Source organism: Doryrhamphus excisus, chromosome 5 (genome assembly GCF_030265055.1).
Source record: "Doryrhamphus excisus isolate RoL2022-K1 chromosome 5, RoL_Dexc_1.0, whole genome shotgun sequence".
NCBI lineage: Eukaryota > Metazoa > Chordata > Actinopteri > Syngnathiformes > Syngnathidae > Doryrhamphus > Doryrhamphus excisus.
In genome coordinates, this window is record NC_080470.1 from 24609023 (window position 1) to 24627734 (window position 18712).

The 18712-nt window shown below is 45.4% G+C and overlaps 4 protein-coding genes across 6 annotated transcripts; 3 read left to right on the plus strand and 1 right to left on the minus strand.

Annotated features, from left to right (window-relative positions):
• The first annotated feature begins 418 nt into the window (after nucleotides 1–418).
• commd2 (COMM domain containing 2) lies at nucleotides 419–2046 on the plus strand. Its single transcript, XM_058073692.1, has 6 exons — nucleotides 419–587; nucleotides 770–847; nucleotides 1013–1095; nucleotides 1185–1259; nucleotides 1348–1446; nucleotides 1513–2046. Exons 1-6 carry the CDS (start codon nucleotides 521–523, stop codon nucleotides 1720–1722), a joined length of 612 nt encoding a protein of 203 aa, XP_057929675.1. The 5' UTR covers nucleotides 419–520; the 3' UTR covers nucleotides 1723–2046.
• Nucleotides 2047–2276: 230 nt separating this feature from the next.
• trappc8 (trafficking protein particle complex subunit 8) lies at nucleotides 2277–14310 on the plus strand. 2 transcript variants are annotated; one of them, XM_058073687.1, is made up of 30 exons: nucleotides 2277–2599; nucleotides 3517–3726; nucleotides 4070–4153; nucleotides 4934–5023; nucleotides 5179–5353; nucleotides 6092–6245; nucleotides 6326–6416; nucleotides 6500–6753; nucleotides 6924–7039; nucleotides 7128–7278; nucleotides 7438–7538; nucleotides 7703–7808; nucleotides 7878–8009; nucleotides 8079–8303; nucleotides 8517–8622; nucleotides 8709–8903; nucleotides 8984–9141; nucleotides 9219–9293; nucleotides 9377–9476; nucleotides 9549–9706; nucleotides 9780–10219; nucleotides 10296–10446; nucleotides 10518–10614; nucleotides 12003–12071; nucleotides 12185–12243; nucleotides 12328–12534; nucleotides 12613–12714; nucleotides 12819–12958; nucleotides 13040–13129; nucleotides 13463–14310. In XM_058073687.1, exons 1-30 carry the CDS (start codon nucleotides 2443–2445, stop codon nucleotides 13704–13706), a joined length of 4437 nt encoding a protein of 1478 aa, XP_057929670.1. In that variant the 5' UTR covers nucleotides 2277–2442; the 3' UTR covers nucleotides 13707–14310. The 2 variants fall into 2 exon arrangements, with proteins under 2 accessions (XP_057929670.1, XP_057929671.1); XM_058073688.1 differs by lacking the exon at nucleotides 4070–4153.
• Nucleotides 14311–14423: 113 nt separating this feature from the next.
• On the minus strand, nucleotides 14424–16992 carry ctns (cystinosin, lysosomal cystine transporter). Of its 2 annotated transcripts, none has more exons than XM_058073690.1 (11): nucleotides 16917–16992; nucleotides 16595–16674; nucleotides 16422–16500; nucleotides 16124–16214; nucleotides 15941–16044; nucleotides 15733–15870; nucleotides 15567–15666; nucleotides 15379–15498; nucleotides 14948–15118; nucleotides 14759–14876; nucleotides 14424–14689 (listed from the first exon to the last, which is right to left on the minus strand). In XM_058073690.1, the coding sequence occupies exons 2-11, from the start codon at nucleotides 16659–16661 to the stop codon at nucleotides 14670–14672; spliced, it is 1008 nt and encodes a 335-aa protein (XP_057929673.1). In that variant the 5' UTR covers nucleotides 16662–16674; nucleotides 16917–16992; the 3' UTR covers nucleotides 14424–14669. The 2 variants fall into 2 exon arrangements, with proteins under 2 accessions (XP_057929673.1, XP_057929672.1); XM_058073689.1 differs by having other exon boundaries at nucleotides 14424–14694.
• A 197-nt stretch (nucleotides 16993–17189) lies between these two features.
• mrpl55 (mitochondrial ribosomal protein L55) lies at nucleotides 17190–18589 on the plus strand. Its single transcript, XM_058073693.1, has 3 exons — nucleotides 17190–17314; nucleotides 17487–17664; nucleotides 18206–18589. The coding sequence occupies exons 1-3, from the start codon at nucleotides 17280–17282 to the stop codon at nucleotides 18353–18355; spliced, it is 363 nt and encodes a 120-aa protein (XP_057929676.1). The 5' UTR covers nucleotides 17190–17279; the 3' UTR covers nucleotides 18356–18589.
• Nucleotides 18590–18712: the final 123 nt, after the last annotated feature.

Genomic DNA, 18712 nt, shown 5'->3' on the forward strand with positions numbered 1-18712 from the left:
AGACAGCTGGGATAGGCACCCCTGCGACCCTTGTGAGGATAACCAAAATAGTTGTTGATTAATTGGGTAATCCTTACCAACTACAAATGTTGGTATCCAATACCATGTAAAATACAGGGGCAGTATTGATACTTGTTTTCTTCACTTTACTCTTTACTACTTTGATTTGCTAACAATATATAGTACACCACTATGACAGTACATCATTCTGGTCACGGTCCAATACATACACTGGTTAACAGCAATATTCGAATATAGCAATATACTAATCAATCCAATGTCACTTAAATGCCTGATTTAATAAACAGTAGTTAATCATTTAGACTGGAAAACATTCCAAGTACTGCGCATTTGTGGATCTCTGCATTTCTAAGTATGACCAGAAGATGGCAGGAAATCGAAAAAGCAGACTGGCAGCTGTTGAAGCAGCAGAAAGACGAAGAAAAAGCATTGGACTATTTCCGGTTTGGCTCTTGAAGGTTTGTTGCCAGGAGTGGTGGAGAGGACTCGGATATTTAAGATGCTGCTGATTTTGTCTGACGAACATAAAGAGCATCTCGGCTTCCTGCACAAAGTGGACGCAGCGGGTCAGTACCTCTTTCTTGTAGCAGGAATTCAGTTCTTCTGCGGCTGCGACGAGATTTGCTGACTGATGTAGCATAGTTATAGCATTCTTTTGAAATGTTTTTTGTCGCGATGTCAATTAGGCTTTTCGGTTTTTTTTTTAAAGAAATAAGAAACTTGTTTGTGTGGCCTCTCTTCTTGCCAGTGGTTGGAGAGTTTGGACGCATCGCATTGGAGTTCCTAAGGAGAGGAACCAGCCCCAAAATCTACGAGGGAGCTGCCAGTAAGCATGAAATGAACTGACTATTGGTGATGTGGCTCCTGATATCCAGATGTTCTAATGTACAGTATGTGTGGGAATGGCGAGAATATGATCCTGCTGTTGTACACAAACCAGTGATCCGAGGTGTAATACATGTTCCTCAGCACAATGCTCCACTGCTTGCAGGGAAGCTGGCTGTTCCAGTGGAAATGGTGCAGCATGGCGTGGAGGGCCTCATGTTCCTTATGACCGAGAGCTCCAAACACATGGTGACACCTCTGCCCTTTACACCAGACTCAACACAGCCTGGACCACTTCAGTGAACCGTCTTTGTATTTGTGTGTGTGTGTGTGTTTAGCTCTCTGAGGTGGATTTTTTGGACTCTGTGTTGGCTTTAGAGTTTGGTGATGACCTTAACCAGACCCTCCTGCAGGTGTTTTTTTTTCTTCTGCAAAATGCCCTTTTGTTAACATAATCAGAATGTGTTGAACCTCGACGGACCATGTATGTTGCCTTCACAGATGTACCAGCAGAATCAAAGTGAGATCCGCAGCATATTAAGTTTGGTTCCCTCCAACTTGCCCGCCTACCACAACATGGAGTGGAGGCTGGATGTACAGGTGTGTAGAAAAATGACCTCAAATCAGCAACATTGATACAGGACATTGTAATACTTCTCCTCCCAGTTGGCGAGTCGCTCCCTCCGCCAGCAAGTGGTGCCCCTGTTGACCACCAGGCTGCTCCTGACGCACAGACGAGGATCTTGCATTGAACACAGCAGCAGGGTTCTACAGATGGACCTCACTACCCTCCTGCACCTGATCTCAATACTGGAGGACGCCCTCGGGGCCCTGAAGACTACCCACGCTCGCCGCATCTTGCGGAACATAAAATAACCTCCGGACTTAAAAGCTGAAGGAGTGCCATCTTGATTGACTTTGCCCAAGATGGACTGTCATTGTTTGGGCAGGTCATGCTGTAGGCTACATTACAAAGTCCTTCATCTGAGACCATCCTTCTTCTCAGTGGAACCAAAGAGAGATAGAGTGGACTCATTCAAAGCATTAAGACTCCAGCATTGCAGTATCTATCCTCCATCCTTGTTAACAAAGTTAACATTTTATAGATTAACAGTTGTTTTACACTTGTATGGCACTTAACATTAAAATGTGAATCAGTTCATTCCCTGTACAGTTAATAAAGCTTTTATGATGGCCACAGCTTGACAAATCTGAGCAGTTCAGCGGTTGACCACCATTCCAGAATGGGTTATTTTCGATTTGAGAGGCTCTGTTTATTTACTTGGTAACACTCAAAAGTAGATTGTATTAAATCATACAACCACAGCTGGAAGTATTGCTATTACATGCAGTGTTTGTGTTTAATCAGGAAAAATTATATATTATTCTATTTGTGTTGTGGCATGTTGCTGACAGGGGCGAGTGTGGTCGTCACATGACCACACGGTAAAACCGGAAGTGAGCCGCCTAGGCAACATGGCCGCCGTCTACCACACAGAGCAGCAGATCTTGCCAGCTATGTGACTACAGGCGCCCGTTAAGCAACACTTGTGTTGGATCTGTTCGGTGTGTTGGCTGTCGTGACGCGGGACCGACATGGCCCAATGTGTCCAGTCGGTACAGGAGTTCGTCCAGGACTCGTTCGTTCCCATGGTGGCCGTCCTGTGCAGCGACGAGGCGGAGAGAATGACTCGAAAGAACAACCTCAATTTTGCCGAACTGCTTCGGCCTTTCTGCCGGCTGACTTCCGAAGGTACGAGCGACTCTTTACCAGCGCTGTCGTAGTCAGACGGGTCGGCTGCGAGGTGCCTGTAGCCCCGGCTGGGTGACATTGGTGTTAGCTTGGTGCTAGCAGCCAGGCTAGCTTGACTAAGCAGCTAACTTTGACAGCAGGTGTCTGCTACCTGAAGACTTTGCCTTCTGTTTGGGTGTTAGCATGCTAGCACTGGAAGCACCCCTGAAGAAGTTGTAATATTTACTCCAGTATACTTCGTAATGTTCTCTCTCTTTCAGGTTACATATTTAACCTCTGACCTCCCGATATTAACGTAGCTATGTACTGATCATGTTGTTTTACTTAAAACAGAAGAAGCACTGTTTTTTTGACGTTGTTTTGATTTTGTCATGACCATAAATTCGTCTGATTATTGTTTTGTCGTACAGCAAGAGTCACTCAGAACAATTGGCAATTGTTGGGTATTCTTTGATGTTTCTTGAAATTGATATAGGGAAAGAGCTACAACCAATCCAATATTGCTCAGTATATGCTAAGCAATTAAGAAAATAACGTAAAAAATGGCCACACTTGGTTGTACAGGAAGAGTGTGTAGATATTGTGCAAGAATACTTAGCTGAGCTATCTACAAACAGTTTGAAGTACTTGAGTACAACCGTTTACGCAGTAAAGTATCACCAGCTGATACTGAAGTGTTAATCAATATATATTACATATTATATTATCATGACAGATATATGTGAGCGGAATTCGGAATGTCCCTGGACTGAAAAATCTGGTTTACAAATACATGTACTGCCACACCCCTGATACAGATACACATGTTAAACTCTGGTACAGGCATAACAATATAGTCAAGATGAATGCAATGTATATGAACGTGTTTTGGATATAGCATTTAGTGTTCGACTCTCAACATGCTGCTTCCTGTATAGGTCACATCCGGGATCCCAACAACCAGCTGCAGATGGTCAAAAACCTGCGCATTTGTGTCAACAACATCGTGACGAGCACCAGCACGGCGTCCGCCACCCTCAGCCCGGCCCAGCGTCTCCGACTCAATGAAGTAGTGTTATCCTGCCATCCACAGGAGGGTACTGTGTCCACCACCATCACAGCGGGGGACTATGACCTCAGCTTCAACGGTAAGAACACACCTATACCTGTACATGTGCTGTGTTACTGGTGTTACTTTGTTGTTTTGTATTCCATCTATACAGCCTTTCATAGCTTGTAAAGGTTCATGCGAGAAGGGAAAGCTGCAGTTGAGGACCCTCTTAGCACTCACATATCATCAAAGTAGTTTGTTAACCATAGGATACCTCTAAATATCATTGGATCAACTCATGGTGATGAATGAATGAATGAATGAATGAAAGCAAGAATGGACATGAGTTGTGCTAACATGAACATGCTGCTTGACGGAGGTGTCATGCATGGAAAGGGGATGTTGCTAACACCAGCTGGCTCTCTGCTTCCACCTGTCAGATCACTCTCTTAAAGCTAGCGCCCCCTGGTACAGTGCCTGGAGAGACACTCTAGAAGAGGTCTGCACCTCCAAGCACTTCACAGGTACCGCCGTCGTCTGCTAGATGTGTGGCTAGATGTAGACCTGCTCCCGAGCTTCCTCTGGGTGGTGGATCCTTGTAAACCCGCTCTTTCCTTTCTCCTCCCATCACCTCACTGTAGAGCCTTGTGCACTTTTAGTTCCCATGTGGAATTCTGATTCTCACAAGTCCATCAGGTTGTTGCATCTTGGAATTGTGAGGTAGAAGATCTTTCCCAACTGCACAATTTTCATGAACACGTAATGCAGCAGTTGTCCACAGTTATTTTGCGACACCATGAAGAAAACCTTTTCCTATTCACGCGCTTTCCACCTTACTCACTCTCCAACAACATCGTCGTCTTGGCAAGATAGTTTTTCCCCCGCTTTCCCTTCCTTTCCCACAGCTCACTGTTTGAAGATCCGATTTCAAGATTGTCTTCTCAGGATTCTGTGAAATGTTATTCTACAAAGATCATATTTTGTTAAGATTGTCCAATATTTTCCACTTCCTGCATCTACTATTATGATCCTGTTCTGAGCTCTTTCGAGATACCTTTCTCCATGTTTAAATTCTTTCCAGATCACCTTCTTCTCCAAAGTTCTCCCAGATCCTGTTCTTCTTTAGTACATCCACACACGAGCATGTCACACCAGGTGTGCACCACCTGGGGCATTGAAGAGGTTTTTGGTGACAGACTTGCTGCTTTATCTATGCAGCAACAAGGAGCTGATTTCACTCCCAGTGTCGGCCTGCTCAGAATTTAAGGCCAACTGAGTGATTTTTGATGTTTTTGTCTGCCTAGCGACCACGCCCTGGTTTGAGGCCTACAGGGAGAACTTCCTACAGTCGATGCCCGCCTCCGATCACGAGTTCCTCAATCACTACCTCGCCTGTATCCTTGTTCTGGCTCTGCCACACGCTGCAACCTAGCCTGTGCTTGGCTTACTTTTTTGTTTCCTCAAGGTGCATACCCATCTTCATTTTCATCAGAACAATAAACAGGCACATTCCTTCAGCATGGTTTCCTTGACCACCGCATCCTGTCAGGCCTGCTGGTTGTGTCATCAAGTGAGGCCGTCCCTGTTGAGCAGTTCCTCAAACTGTCCCAAGAGCAGCACCGCATCCAGCACAGTGGGGAGTACACCAAGCCAAAGTGGTTCATTCCCAACACGCTCAAATACTACGTGCTCCTACACGATGTCAGCGAGGGCGATGGGCAAAGGTATGAGAGAGATTTTAATTTTCCACAACATTTTGAGTTTCTCATAATATTACGCTTTATTACAACTTAAAAATCCTTTCTTTTAATTTCATATTTCAACTCTATTTTGCTTTTCCATATAATACGAGCTTATGCTGTTAAAATTTAAAAAGTATTTTTTGTGGTAGAATAGACTTTGTAAATTTTGACTTTGTTCTTGTAAAATTACAGCTGCTTTTAAAAATCTTCCAACTATTTCAACTTTCTCCTTGTGAATTTGTTTTACATAATTGAGTTTTTCCCATATTATTATTATATAATATTATTATTACATAATGTTACTCTTTTAACATTAAAACTTTTTCCGCAACCAAATGTTTCAAAAATGTGTTATTTGTTGTTTTGCTTATCATAGTATTAAAAAAAACCCTTTCTTTCATACTTCAACTATTATGCTACCCTAATTATGCTTTTTCCTCCTATATTACGGTTATTCTTAATATTTTGACTTTATTCTTGTAAAATTAATGCTGATTTGTTGTTTTTTAGATTTCATGTAAATTTCTATTTTTAGAATGTGCTGCAGGCCAATTAAAAAAACAGCCGTGGCCAAAAAATGGCCGCACTATGGTCACCCCTGATGTAGTTAATTCTTCCAAGGGAGCGCTACGAATGTCTATGTCCAACTGGAACTGAAGGAGTGTTCAGGAATCCCAACTCACCTCAGTGGATTCATTTGTGTTCCTACATGCTCTGCAGGGCAGACACTGTGTATGAGGATATGAAGCAAAGGTATGGACCTCAGGGCTGCTACCTGCTGAAAATTAACTCTCGCACACTCCCCGCCGAACAGAACGAACAGATTCCAGACCCGTGGAGTCAATACCTGCACAAAAATGACCTGCAGATGCAGGTGGGTCTGTCGTCCTTTAAGCATATGAGTGAACGCCGCTTATGTCCTCCGGTCTATTTTCACTCTGACTTTGTCTGCAGGATCAGCTTGATGATGCTTTTCCAGCTGCGAGCTCTACCACAGAGGAAAATGACATCAGTGCAACAGAGGATCATAATTCATCAGAAACGGGTAACTTTTAGAACCTCCATCATTATTGAGTCAAGGTTCAAATAAAGAAGCCATGTTTTTGACTTATGACTTCCTTCTCTCAGGTGGAGAAGCTAACCGGCTGGAAGACCACCCTCTACAGTTGGACTCTGCAAGCAGCTCAGGCAGTCTCCAGGCCCTTAGCACCACCCACACGGAAGCCAAAAAACCTGCGAGGGAGACTGAGAGTGCATCAGTGGGACACGGGGCTTGTCTGACCTTGAATGACCACGACCACATTCGCCAGTTTATCCAGGAGTTCACCTCCAGGGGCCTGCTGCCTCACATAGAAAAGAACATCAGGCAGCTCAATGATCAGGTGCGAAAGACTACGAGCACAGTTACGTTTTCTAATCCACATCCTCCTCGTCTTATACGGGTCTTGCCAGCGTTCTCCTCAGTACCTTTCCCCAGCATCCTCCCTTGTCACAGTATCTCCTCCGCTAGCATCCTCACAGTACTCAGACAGGTTATCTTCTCAATCCTCAGCTGGTCTCCAGAAAAGGTTTGAGCCGGTCTCTGTTCACGGCCACCAAAAAGTGGTTTGGAGGTGGGAAAGCTCCGGAGAAGAGCATCAGTGAGCCCAAGAGCACTTCTGGCCTTCTGTAAGCTCACCGCAACCTTGCACTCATCACATTCTGCTTTTGTTCCGTCCAAAGTCTCTATAAAGACCTTTGACTTCTGTGATGTCAGCTATCCTCCAGAGGCCCCTGAACTGCAGATCAGGAAGATGGCCGACTTGTGCTTCCTGGTTCAGCACTATGAGCTGGCCTACAGTTGTTACCACACAGCCAAGAAAGACTTCCTGTCTGACCAGGCCATGCTTTACGCCGCAGGGGCACTGGTGAGTACACATGCGCAAAGGACTGCTTGTTTCATGGCCATATGAAAGATATTGTGAATATTTAACGATATTAGTTATATTATGCTTCTCGCAAGTAGACAAAATGTTCATCACATGTCATCACAAACTTTATTTTCCTCTTTTTTACCTTCCCTTTAGGAAATGGCTGCAGTGTCTGCATTTCTTCAGGTTGGAGCCCCCCGACCATATCCTGCACATTACATGGACACGGCCATCCAGACTTACAGAGACGTATGCAGGTATCACTTGCTGTAAAATATGAATCAGATCCTTTTTAGAAAGCACTGTACATTTAAAGCTTCCTCTGCTAGCTCACAGGAACCCGATTAAGCAGGAGCACCCTGTTTCACCATTTATAGTCTTCTGGAGATTGCCATTTTCTATTGACCTCTTGCCCTCACAGGAACATGGTGCTGGCAGAGCGCTGTGCTCTCCTCAGTGCAGAGATACTCAAGAGCCAAGGCAAATACTCGGAAGCTGCAACACTCCTCATCAAAATGACCAGTGAGGTGAGGAAACCTGTTCGACTCTGTCGCTATCAGAATGTGTCTAACAGGTTGTGAATATTTTTCACCCAGGACTCAGACCTGCGCAGTGCACTGCTGTTGGAGCAGGCTGCCCACTGCTTCATTAACATGCGGACTCGCATGCTGCGCAAGTTTGCCTTCCACATGATCCTGGCGGGTCACCGCTTCAGCAAAGCAGGCCAAGTAAGACTCTGCACCAACAGAGAAGAAGAGAAGGCGGGTTTGACTTCCTTTTTGTTGTTGTGCATTTAGAAGAGGCACGCGCTGCGCTGCTACTGTCAGGCCATGCAGGTCTATAAGGGCAGGTCCTGGTCTCTGGCAGAGGACCACATCAACTTCACCATTGGCCGGCAGTCCTTCACTCTTGGCCAACCTGAAAAGGCTGTGGCCGCCTTCAAGCAGATCCTGACTAACGACAGCAGGCAGACGGCCACACAGCAGGGCGCCTTCCTCAGAGAGTACCTCTACGTTTACAAGGTGACTTGAAACAACATAGTTGGGTACCAAAATAATTCATCTGTGCTGTACCAAGTGCAGTGGAGTGGTAACTAAAATCATCAGTGCTTGACTCATTTCCAGTCACGGTATTGGATTGGGTGGATGTTTTTTTTTTTGCAATTTTATATTTTGATCCACAATTTTATCGTGGAACACAAAATGAAGCACTCAGGTTGGTTGGTCGTCTTTCAGAGTGTGATCAGCAGAAATGAAGTCATTCTGCCTCAGCTGCCGCTGCCCTGCATCCAGAGCTCTGCCACCAGGGTCTACTTTGGTCATGAGCGCCGCCTCGCCGAAGGTAATGCACTCATGCACCACTTCCAGCTGGAGGGACTCGTACATGCTGATGGTCAGGTTTAGATTTGAGTCACATGATGTGTGCAGGTGAAAAGCAGGCCGCCACTCACGTGTCGCTGGACCAGGAGTACGACCCAGACTTGGCAGCAATGTGGTACAAGCTGGAGGAGCAACTGGCGGCTGCCACCAACCGAGGGGTGGTTCCTGTGAACTTCCAGCCTAGCCAGTGCTACCTGAACAGCCAGACGGATAACCTGCACAACCCGCTGGCTGTGGTGGAAGGTGCAAGCCTTCGGCTCGCTGACACAATTCCACGCGGAAGCTCGTAGCATTAAAGGCACATTTCCTCTGTTTTGCTGCAGAGCCAATCATTGTGGAGGTGATGTTCAGGAACCCTCTCAAGGTTCCCCTGTCGTTGTCCTGCCTCTCACTCATATGGAGGTTCGCCTGCGATGGCGAGAAAACAACTCAAGATTCTTCAGGAGCGTTGATCACAAATGAAGACACGTCGGCTCAGGAGGTGCAATGTCTGCACAGGTTTCCCCCTTGCATGTTAATTCAAAGAAAAAGATTGACTCCTTGTGTTTGTCCATGCAGACGTCACACAGAGATGACCTTGTCACCACTGAGACCATCCCAGACTTTCATTTGGGTCCAGAGGAAACCAAAATGGTGAGTTGTCACTCCTACGTGATGCTAGCAGCGTTAGCATTGTGAACGTGACCTTTAACAGTCAATGTAACCTTTCACCTCAGGCTCGGCTAAGGCTGCTGCCGCACAGAACAGGCCAGCTGAACATTGTGGGTGTGGTGTACGACCTGGCTGCTGCGTCCTCTGGAGACACAGTTGCAGACGGTAACATTGAACCCTTGTCACAGGCTTATCCGCTATCAATTACCTGACACTCACCATGGCATCGCTTTTTAGGGCAGCAGAAGTCTGATGTCATGGTTGTTCGAGGAAGGCAAGACCTGAAGATACGAGGCCTTCGACTAAATCAGACAAAAGAGGACAAGATGTTTGTACGATACGGACCCGACCGTCGCCTGGATCCGATCATCACCCCGCCCATGGCCCTGATGGAGGTATCAGTCCTCTCCTCTTCGATTCAGTCTGTTATTGTGAAGTGACGTGTGTACATGCATGTGTGTGTGTCAGGTCTTCTTCCTGCAGTTTCCCACCGCTCTGCTGTGTGGCGAGATCAGAAAGGCATATGTTGAGTTCTGCAACGTCAGCAGCGTGTCCCTTTGCGGCTTGCGCGTAGCATCCACACATCCCGATTTCTTCACCTTCGGCAGTCAGGCCACGACGCCCCTCACGCCCCTCAGTCCAACCTCAGCTGAAAACTGCTCAGCCTACAAAACCTTAGCCACACCCCCTGGATCCACGCTGGGCGCTGTGGCATCCGAGACACTGGTCTCAGCAGAAGATTTCAGTCTGCTCTCTAATGTGGTGGACATCCCCATAAATGGCGGCACACTGCACCCGGGTGAGTCCACGCAGCTTCCTCTCTGGCTTCGAGGCCCAGACCAGGAAGGTGTTCATGAGATCAACTTCCTGTTCTACTATGAGAGCGCAGAGAAAGGGACCAAGATCAGGTAGAACCTCACTGGATGTTAAACTAGCAGGAATCTGAAAGGATGGAAGTGGGCTAACGTGTAATTCCTCTTGCAGTCACCGCGTGCTGCGGCACACGGTGTTCATCTGCGCAAGTCGTTCTCTCAGCGTGCAAGCATCGGCGTGCTGCAGCAGCGTACCACCTCAGCACAGCCCGGACGAGGACGGTGGGACGCTAGTTTTCATTGATGTGGAGAATATTAACACGGTGAGAGTCCCGCCAACATCTGTGCATGCCATGACAGTGCTCGTCCACTGACGGCCATCATTACCTCTCAGAGTGAAGCTGGCGTCCGCGAGTTCCACATCATTCAGGTGTCAAGTAGCAGTCAACGCTGGCGCCTGCACAAGTGCATCAACCCGGCCAAGGAGAAAGGTATGTGTGCTGTGATGTTTCTATACTTCAGAGGGGGGGCAGTTTCTCATATTTTGGAAAGAAACTGGATAAAGTTGCAGGTGCACCCAGCTTAAGTTCACCCGTTATGTTGACAACCTGTCTATGTCAAACAACTCAATGAGTCCCGGACGTTATGGCGACATGACTGACAACAGCAACCAAACTGCTGTCTGGTTATACAGTATTTAATGTGCACACAGTAACTTCCTGTTCAGGGCAAAGTAAGCTTCAAAATGAAAGCATTCTACCACAGAAACTAACAAAATGCACTAATGCACTAGAAACAGAAGACTCACATTAAAATACACACGAATGGAGGAAGTGCTGTCATTGGTTTAATAAATGTATTATTTTGCAAGAAATGGTTAATTTTGGTTAGTTGTCAGTCTGTCCTACGGGTGTTGATACGAGTGTGTGTGTGTGTGTTTGTATGCGAGGATGCTCAGGTTATAAATGTTCTGTTTTTTGTTGTTTTTTCCTGATGAACACTCAAATCTTCTGTCTCTGTACAATGACAATAAAGACCTTTTTTGACAGCTAGTGACTCACATTGGCGTATACGTAAAACACAAATCTGTTGATGATCTATTCATGGCCATATCAAAGTGAAATAATTAATTATACTTATTATCAAATAATGGCAAATAAGTACCTGGTCAACCCATAAGTTGCATCAGTATGCGCAAGACAGGGTGTACCTCATGATGACCACTTGGTCGCTTTCATGGCGGATATTAAATGGGACCTATTATGCTATTTCCACTTTTCTGACCTATAAATGTTGTATTTTTGTGTAAAATGATGCCAAAGTTTCAGATAATGACGTTTGCGTATTTGTAAGTCCCCCCCCCGGAAGACGTGCTGATGGCTCTGAACACTCTGTTTCAGAGAGGGTTTTTTTTAACACACTCCCTGTGATGTCACAGTGAGCAGTGAACTTCCTTACATGAGCGTGCCCAAGTACAAGCTGTAAAAGCTGTACAAGCTGTACAAGTGGGACCAATCTCAGCGGAGTGGCTGTGGGTGGAATAAAAACAGACTGTTTTGGAAATCAAAGGAAATGGGTGCCGATTCTGGAAGATCTAGAAAGCGTTCAGTGCGAGTTATCGTGCGTAGCTGCTCTATGGGAGTCCACAACTCAATACAAAAATAGGCATAATAGGTACTTAATAGGTACCTTTTGAACTGAAATGAGAAAAACCCAGGTTATGAGTTTAGCCTAAGTTACCATGGTGATATAATTGCTTGAAAAGAGAGCTACCTTCCTTGAGCAGGCAAGGCCACTCAACACACCTCGCTCACCCACTAAACTCACTTAGCAGTATACGCCCTAACCTCAGCTGATGATGTTGTTGTTTGTCCTCTAGACTGCAAACTCAGCAGCAGAGAACGAGCCAAGCTGTGTTTCAGGGCCACGCCATGCAAACATCCACAAGGTTTGTCGCCACATCTTCAAACCTCACCCATCCGCATTCAGTGGGCTGACACTTTATAACCATGTCTGTCTGTGTCCATGTGTGTGTATGTGTGTGTGTGTGTGTGTTTGCAGCTACCTCAGACGCCGTCAAGCTCTTCACCTTTGCAGACCTAAACCTGGGCAACGAGCGGGTATGCTGGGCCAGTCGTCATGTCACGCAACTGACTGGTCACATTGTCCGTGTTCTTCGAATTGTCTTGTCTCTTTCCTTGCAGATCGTTAGTTCTGCCACGCCCTGCGGTGACTTCTTCTTTCGATGCCGCTGGACTTCTGAGTCTCGGCAAGCTGATACGTCGTCAGCCAGGACGTCGTCCGATACAAAGAACTCGAGTCTGGTCGCCGTTGAGGACAAAAAGTGTGATGTGGCCCACATGGTGAAGAAATGCAACGAACTGGACCTCAGCATCATCGTCATCTGGAAGGTAAATTAACAGTCAAGTCAATGACTCTGGTTTGACCTGTGAAGAAAAAAATGTGTGTGTGGGTGTGTGTGTGTACAGGCGTATGTGGTGGAGGACAACAAGCAGCTGATCCTGGAGGGTCAGCTCCATGTGGCGTTGCAGGCTGTCGGCAAGGAGGCCACTTCTTTGACACCCAAAGAGGTACAGCAAACCCCCTCACTTGTCCTCCTGGCGGGGACACACTCTGATAGCAATGTTGGGGTGGTGGTCTGACCACAATCACCTTGTTTTTGTCACAATGGCAGGAAGCTCAAGAGATGGTTCTGTTCAAGTTTAAGTCGGATCTGCCACCTCCAGCCGTGCTGCAATCTGCAGAACTGTCCCGACTGGTGAAGACCAACATGCACTACCCTGAAACATACACACACGCATTCACACACAACAGGTGACACACACACACACACACATATATACAGTGTTCATAATAATACTAATGAATGTAGTAATGGTTGTTTTCTTTCTCTAGTATTTGTGTGGTTCCAGTTTCTTTGGTTCTGTCCAACTGCTGCTGGACTCAGGTGGATGTGGTCGTTGACTTGAGGCATAAAAGCATCAGGTGTGTGTTGACTTAAGGTTGAACACAAACCAGTCTGGTTGAGAAAAAAATTAGCATGGCTAATAATGGAAATAGAAAAAAATATGTTCTTGGGTGAAACAGTGGCCATCATAAAACCCTCAGGAACAATAACCAGAGTGTAACCTTTGCTCATAAATTGCAAGATATGACCAAAATGAACACTGCAGTGCATGTGACAGTTAATTCAATTTATTATATTTTATTAACTGTGCTATTTGGGTGGAATTTGCAATTGTTATATCTCAGTGGCCTTCCGTTCCTCCATGCAAATAAGTGATTTTTTGTTGTTGTTTTTTATGGTGACTTTTACAGTTCTGAGGCCTGGGAAGTCCACAGCGCATTCACATGGGTGGGTCAAAGCCGCTACAAAGTGCAGCTGAAGCCTCGCCAGGTGATGTGCCTCACATTGCGAGCATGCTTTGTCCAGCCTGGCGTCTACAACCTCAACACACCGCGGGTCTTCGCCAAGCCCGCCGAACAGGACACTGCGTGTGAGACCAGTCAGCAGAACGCCGGTCCTGCCCTCATCATCGTCAACAACAACAACAACGCCTGAGCGTATGGGACGATGCCAAGAACCGCAAGAGATTTTAATTAAAAGCAGTCTGTGAGAAAGTTGCCACAGAAGAAGTCGTCACAGCTGTGACTTGGAAAATACACCGAAGGGATTTCAATTTGCAATGGGCTGCAGTGCTCAGGAGCGCCACCGGAGGTCAGCATACTTGTGGATCAGGATGCTGTGTGTGCATGGGGGGGACCTATACAAGGTTGGGGATGAACCATTTAGAATCAAGGACCTCCTACTGAGGAATAATTTCCTGTATGGCACAGGGGTTGGCCCCACCACTTTTTAGGAGGGTAGTTGCAGGTTGTGCTTCTAGCTTCCATCAAAGATGAAGTGTTCATGACCACTCAATCATTCTGAAGCTAGTAGCATGTCTGAACTGTCAAAACCAAAAGACTACCACACAGCACTCCCAAACAAAACGCCCTCCCCCACCCAGCCCTGAACCGTCCTGTGGGAACGCGTGCTTGTATTAGCAAGATGTTGACTCCAATTTTAAAACTAACCTGCGTGATTGTCACCTCCTGTTAAAAAAGGTGTACTATATTTATAACAAATATCATGTAAATAGTAAATAAACATGTTACTAATTCTTCTTTCTGTAAAGTGACAGATTGTTTTCAACATTCATACCTACCTGTGCATCACAATGAAACTATGACTTATAATCGGTGAACATGACAAACATCCAGCAATCCATTCAGTCAATGCTGTGCTTTTATGTTTTAATTTGAAAATTGGAATTGACAACCACATTCCAGGCATGTGATCAACATTTAAGTGCGTGTTGCTTAGTTTTACATATACACGAGTCCAGTACTAATGTGTGGTCAGTGATGTTGTGCCGGCTGGACCTCCTCGTACTGCGGGTCTTTTCGGTACAGGCAGTAGTGCTGAATCATGAAGATGAGGTCAAAGGCCACTGTAAAAAGGCCCAGACCGAACTTGGTGGGGTCACCGAATATGAGCTCCCACTGTTCTGGGGACAAAAAGTCGTCACAGAGAAGGAGCGAGAGATGGCAAAGGTTGCAATAAGGCGTTACCGTTGTTGTACGCGTCGATGATCATCTGCAAGATGCTCAGCACACCGCCACTTAAATCCAGGAGCACATTGCCGATGCACCAGCCCACCGTGCTCTTCCTGCGGTAGTTCATGACGGCCTGAGGGCGCAACATGGCAGTGTCACGTGACCCAAGCACAACAAAAACACGCAACAGCAGCGGAAGCTCACTTGTGGCATGTATTTGACCAACGTGACGGCCAGCTTGATGTAGGAGATGTAGATGAGGTAGTCCAGCCAGCTGAGGTATCCGGCCACCGCCACAAACAAGCAGATGCCTGCGAACAACCAGCCAATCAGCAGCAGGAGGCGGGCCGTACACGACACCCGCTGACCCCCGGTCTGGAAGAAAATTTGATTTCTGTCAATCAGCAATCGTCACTTAAGGTTCCTCGTGATTATTGTATATCACGCGTCCATACAGGGCCGAAGCGCTGCTGGTTTTCTATCCAACCAGTTTCTCCGGCAGGTGGTTTAAGTGATGAGCTCCTTCCCACAAACAGAAGGAGGTGTAGGTCATTAAAAAAAACCCTGCTTTAGTGACTGGCTGGAAAGAAAACCTTCCCTCCATGGCATACGTTTCACACTCCTGACACCCCAACCTCATAGATGGTGGCCTGGAAGATGTAGATGAAACACAGCAGGAGGGCATGCAGGCTGAAAAAGACATCGTTGGCTTTCACTGGGTTAAGTCCATTGGGATTCTTCTGGATAAACTGCTCCTGTGAAGCCAGAATTCAAACTGTTACACAACACATCACATGATCTCATTGACGCTTGTTGCCGATACCTTGATGGGAACCACCCAGAAAAGACAGACGTTGAAGACGGTGTAAGCAATGAAGCCGGTCACATTGAGCGCCAGGAAGTCAAAGCTGAGGCCCACCACACTGAAAACATAGTTCAAAGGTCATATGGTGGACATGTGAAATTAAAAAAACAAAACAAAAGCACACCTTTTACGCCTCCAGTTGTCCCACACTTGCGGGTAGAAGGACACGGACCAGGAAACGAAGTACATCCAACCAACCACCTGACTGAAGACAGCCAACACATTGCTATGGACCACCAGGAAGCGCAGCCTAGAAGACCAGCTGCAGTGACACCACATGAGAAGTCAGGAGGCGGGACTTCTGAAGACATCACTTTTGGATCGCCACTCACCTCTGGATCTCTGTGTTGTTGCTCAGCAGATACGCGGTCACCTGACCCACACTGTGGGCCGTCGCTGTGAACACCACCGATGTTGTCTCAGGTGGCATCAACACCTACATGACAGTTGTCAGGGCAACTTCACGTACAGTGCACAACATTTCTGTTAAATGGATTTTAACGTTGAGGTCTGACCTCCTCTGGCAGGCTGATGATCAGCGAGGAGTTGCTCTTCGAGCTGTAGGACACACTGACGTTGATCACCACCAGCTGCTGGAGCGGCGCACTGGAATAAAAAACTAAATAGCTGTAACATCACCAAGTGGCAAACATAACATTCTACAAAGTCTTCAAGGTGGATCAAAAAAGAACAACGTGCTACACTATTTCATCGTGCTACACACAAGCACTAACGTACTCCACGTCGTTCGGTGCCTCGCCCAGGGGCATCTTATAATTTCCATGTGTTTGTGAACCATCCGATTGTGATTACCTTGAGGTGATGGTGACATTGGCACTAGAAAGTTGTTCCACCATTATCTCCTCAGGCGCATTCAAGAAGACTTGTGACTCTGCAAAGGGGACAGATGTCACAAAAGGGAGAGATGAGATGTCACAGCTTTACAAGCATGCACTTTGGAATAGTGTGGAATGTGAGGAGGTCACCTGAGAGGCTGCTCAATATCCATAGCAGCAGCAGCTGAGCAAGCACATGACCTCTTGGGGTCAACATTGCTGCAGGTGACCTGAAGGGGACCATGAAAAACATGAACTTGGCCGCAGGTCAATCTGCTAACGTTCATTTTATAATAACGCTATCATACGTAAAGTGTATCATAGCAGAGCTGACCAATAAAACGACAGTAAATCACGCATATGTTAACTGCTAATAAAAACCCGGACTAATATCCGGTCCGTATACACAATGAAACACGGCCTCTGTATGAACAACACATTTATCTGATTTTTAAAAAATGAAGAATCTGACCTTCTCTGAGAAAGATCATCAAACTCGCCGCAAAGAAGATGCGTCGACTGCTTCCTCGTAGACAAACTGGTCACATGACATGACGATAGGCCGGACTTGAAACATTTTTAACGTATGTCTCATATATTTTAAACTTTTACTCTACTAACTGAAATATAAAATATATATCCTATTACATAATTTCTACTTTTACTCTAGTAACAATGAAATACAAAACATGAAACAAAAGAAAATACAACCGGAACCATTCATACTGAGCTGTGTTTCAGGGCGGACATTTTTCTGTGGGCGATTTCCGGTCTCGCAGTTGGACTTGCATTCCTATTCGTAGATGTTGATTAGCGTGTTTAGCTTATCGGGAACATGTCGTTAATGAAGACTCGGCAGTTGTTCTCTTGGTAAGACTTGTACGATAATAGTAACGTTACCTTAAGATTGTATTTACATAATATTTTGTCTTATTTGATTGTCATCGTGGGTCACGTCAAAGTCACTTAAGCTGCATGACTTAACGTAGAAAACACCATGTTGGTTGTGTGATTGTGAAATATGTCGTGCGTGTGTGGGCAGGTGTTTCTTGAGACAGATGACACCCCTGCACACTGTCCCTCTCCGACTCAACTCCAACAGGACATCAGTGGTCCGCTGCAACCGACACAAATATGAACGTTTGTACTCAGTGATGCTGGTGAGGAAAGACGGCTCCACCATCAACATCAGATACAAAGACCCCAGACGTATTCTCATGGTGACTGACTGCCACTATACTTATGATCAAGGTGTGAATGCTGAAAAGTATTATTTTCCAAAATTGAAAAATTAATGAATGACTTGCTGATCCCACATTTGTCACATTGAAAAGATTCAGCCCCCTCAGGACACTTGGACTATACATTTTACATATTCCCAAAAGTTACTTTTCCCAATTTCCCGCATTTTCTGTAACACAAAACATGCACCTCCTTCAAACCATCAACACATTTTCCCCGAAATCCCACATCTTCCTTAAGTCCACAACAAAATGCCCGATGCAAAATTCTTACATTGACATTTGTAAACTTTTCCACACCCCAAAAATTCTGAAATTCCACATTTTTCAAACACAAATTCCCTTTGTACGTCCACATTTCTGAACCGCTACAAATCATTTAAATTCTATTCTGTAGCCTTTTACTTCAGTGTCTGCTTTTCAGCATTCATATTCAATTTATTCCCTCGTTATTGACTTCCATTTAGAAGAGACTAGTCTTTGCAATAGTGTTCATCTGTTTCTATTTGCCTCTTGGAAGATGCCTGTGGATCTGTCCACGTTGTCTGATGAGGAACGTCGTAGTCGACAGAAAAAACGAGAAGTGAAGAAGGAGGTTAAAGAGACGACGGTCCACTATGAGGATGACTTCAAAGCTGACAAGTACAGTCAGTTCTGGAAGAAGAAATAGTTGTGGGTTTTTTTAAGACTCTATGTGTCTATATTTGTATGAGGCACATGATTATGGTTGTAAGGCAATTGTCCCATATTACTTTGTGTTTTTTGGATTTGTTAGAATAATAAAATATTTTAAAACATTGCATATTTCATCATCACTTCTCCTTGAGAATGTCTTAATGGATATAAATAAATCTTAATGGATATAAATAAATATCTGAATAAGACTGTATTAAAGCTTTATTTATTAAATCATTTTTAAACACCATATTCTAATTGTTATTCGTGTTCTGTTTTTAATGTTCTTTATTGGATAGATTGATAGCAGCAAACAAAGCCAGCTGCATGAAACTCCCCTTTAAAATAGTTA

What these genes read in the sequence shown, in the direction of transcription:
- trappc8 (XM_058073687.1), top strand. Translation starts at nt 2,443, where the DNA reads ATGGCCCAATGTGTCCAGTCGGTACAGGAGTTCGTCCAGGACTCGTTC. An exon ending in CTGCCGGCTGACTTCCGAAG is followed by an intron (nt 2,600 to 3,516) that starts GTACGAGCGACT and finishes CTTCCTGTATAG; the next exon opens with GTCACATCCGGGATCCCAAC. An exon ending in GCCATGCAAACATCCACAAG is followed by an intron (nt 12,072 to 12,184) that starts GTTTGTCGCCAC and finishes GTGTGTTTGCAG; the next exon opens with CTACCTCAGACGCCGTCAAG.
- mrpl55 (XM_058073693.1), top strand. Translation starts at nt 17,280, where the DNA reads ATGTCGTTAATGAAGACTCGGCAGTTGTTCTCTTG. An exon ending in ACTCGGCAGTTGTTCTCTTG is followed by an intron (nt 17,315 to 17,486) that starts GTAAGACTTGTA and finishes GTGTGTGGGCAG; the next exon opens with GTGTTTCTTGAGACAGATGA. An exon ending in ACCCCAGACGTATTCTCATG is followed by an intron (nt 17,665 to 18,205) that starts GTGACTGACTGC and finishes GCCTCTTGGAAG; the next exon opens with ATGCCTGTGGATCTGTCCAC.
- ctns (XM_058073689.1), bottom strand. Translation starts at nt 16,661, where the DNA reads ATGTTGACCCCAAGAGGTCATGTGCTTGCTCAGCTGCTGCTGCTATGG. An exon ending in TCTGGGTGGTTCCCATCAAG is followed by an intron (nt 15,499 to 15,566) that starts GTATCGGCAACA and finishes CTGGCTTCACAG; the next exon opens with GAGCAGTTTATCCAGAAGAA. An exon ending in TCCAGGCCACCATCTATGAG is followed by an intron (nt 15,119 to 15,378) that starts GTTGGGGTGTCA and finishes ATTTTCTTCCAG; the next exon opens with ACCGGGGGTCAGCGGGTGTC.
- commd2 (XM_058073692.1), top strand. Translation starts at nt 521, where the DNA reads ATGCTGCTGATTTTGTCTGACGAACATAAAGAGCATCTCGGCTTCCTG. An exon ending in GCACAAAGTGGACGCAGCGG is followed by an intron (nt 588 to 769) that starts GTCAGTACCTCT and finishes TCTTCTTGCCAG; the next exon opens with TGGTTGGAGAGTTTGGACGC. An exon ending in AGTGGAGGCTGGATGTACAG is followed by an intron (nt 1,447 to 1,512) that starts GTGTGTAGAAAA and finishes TTCTCCTCCCAG; the next exon opens with TTGGCGAGTCGCTCCCTCCG.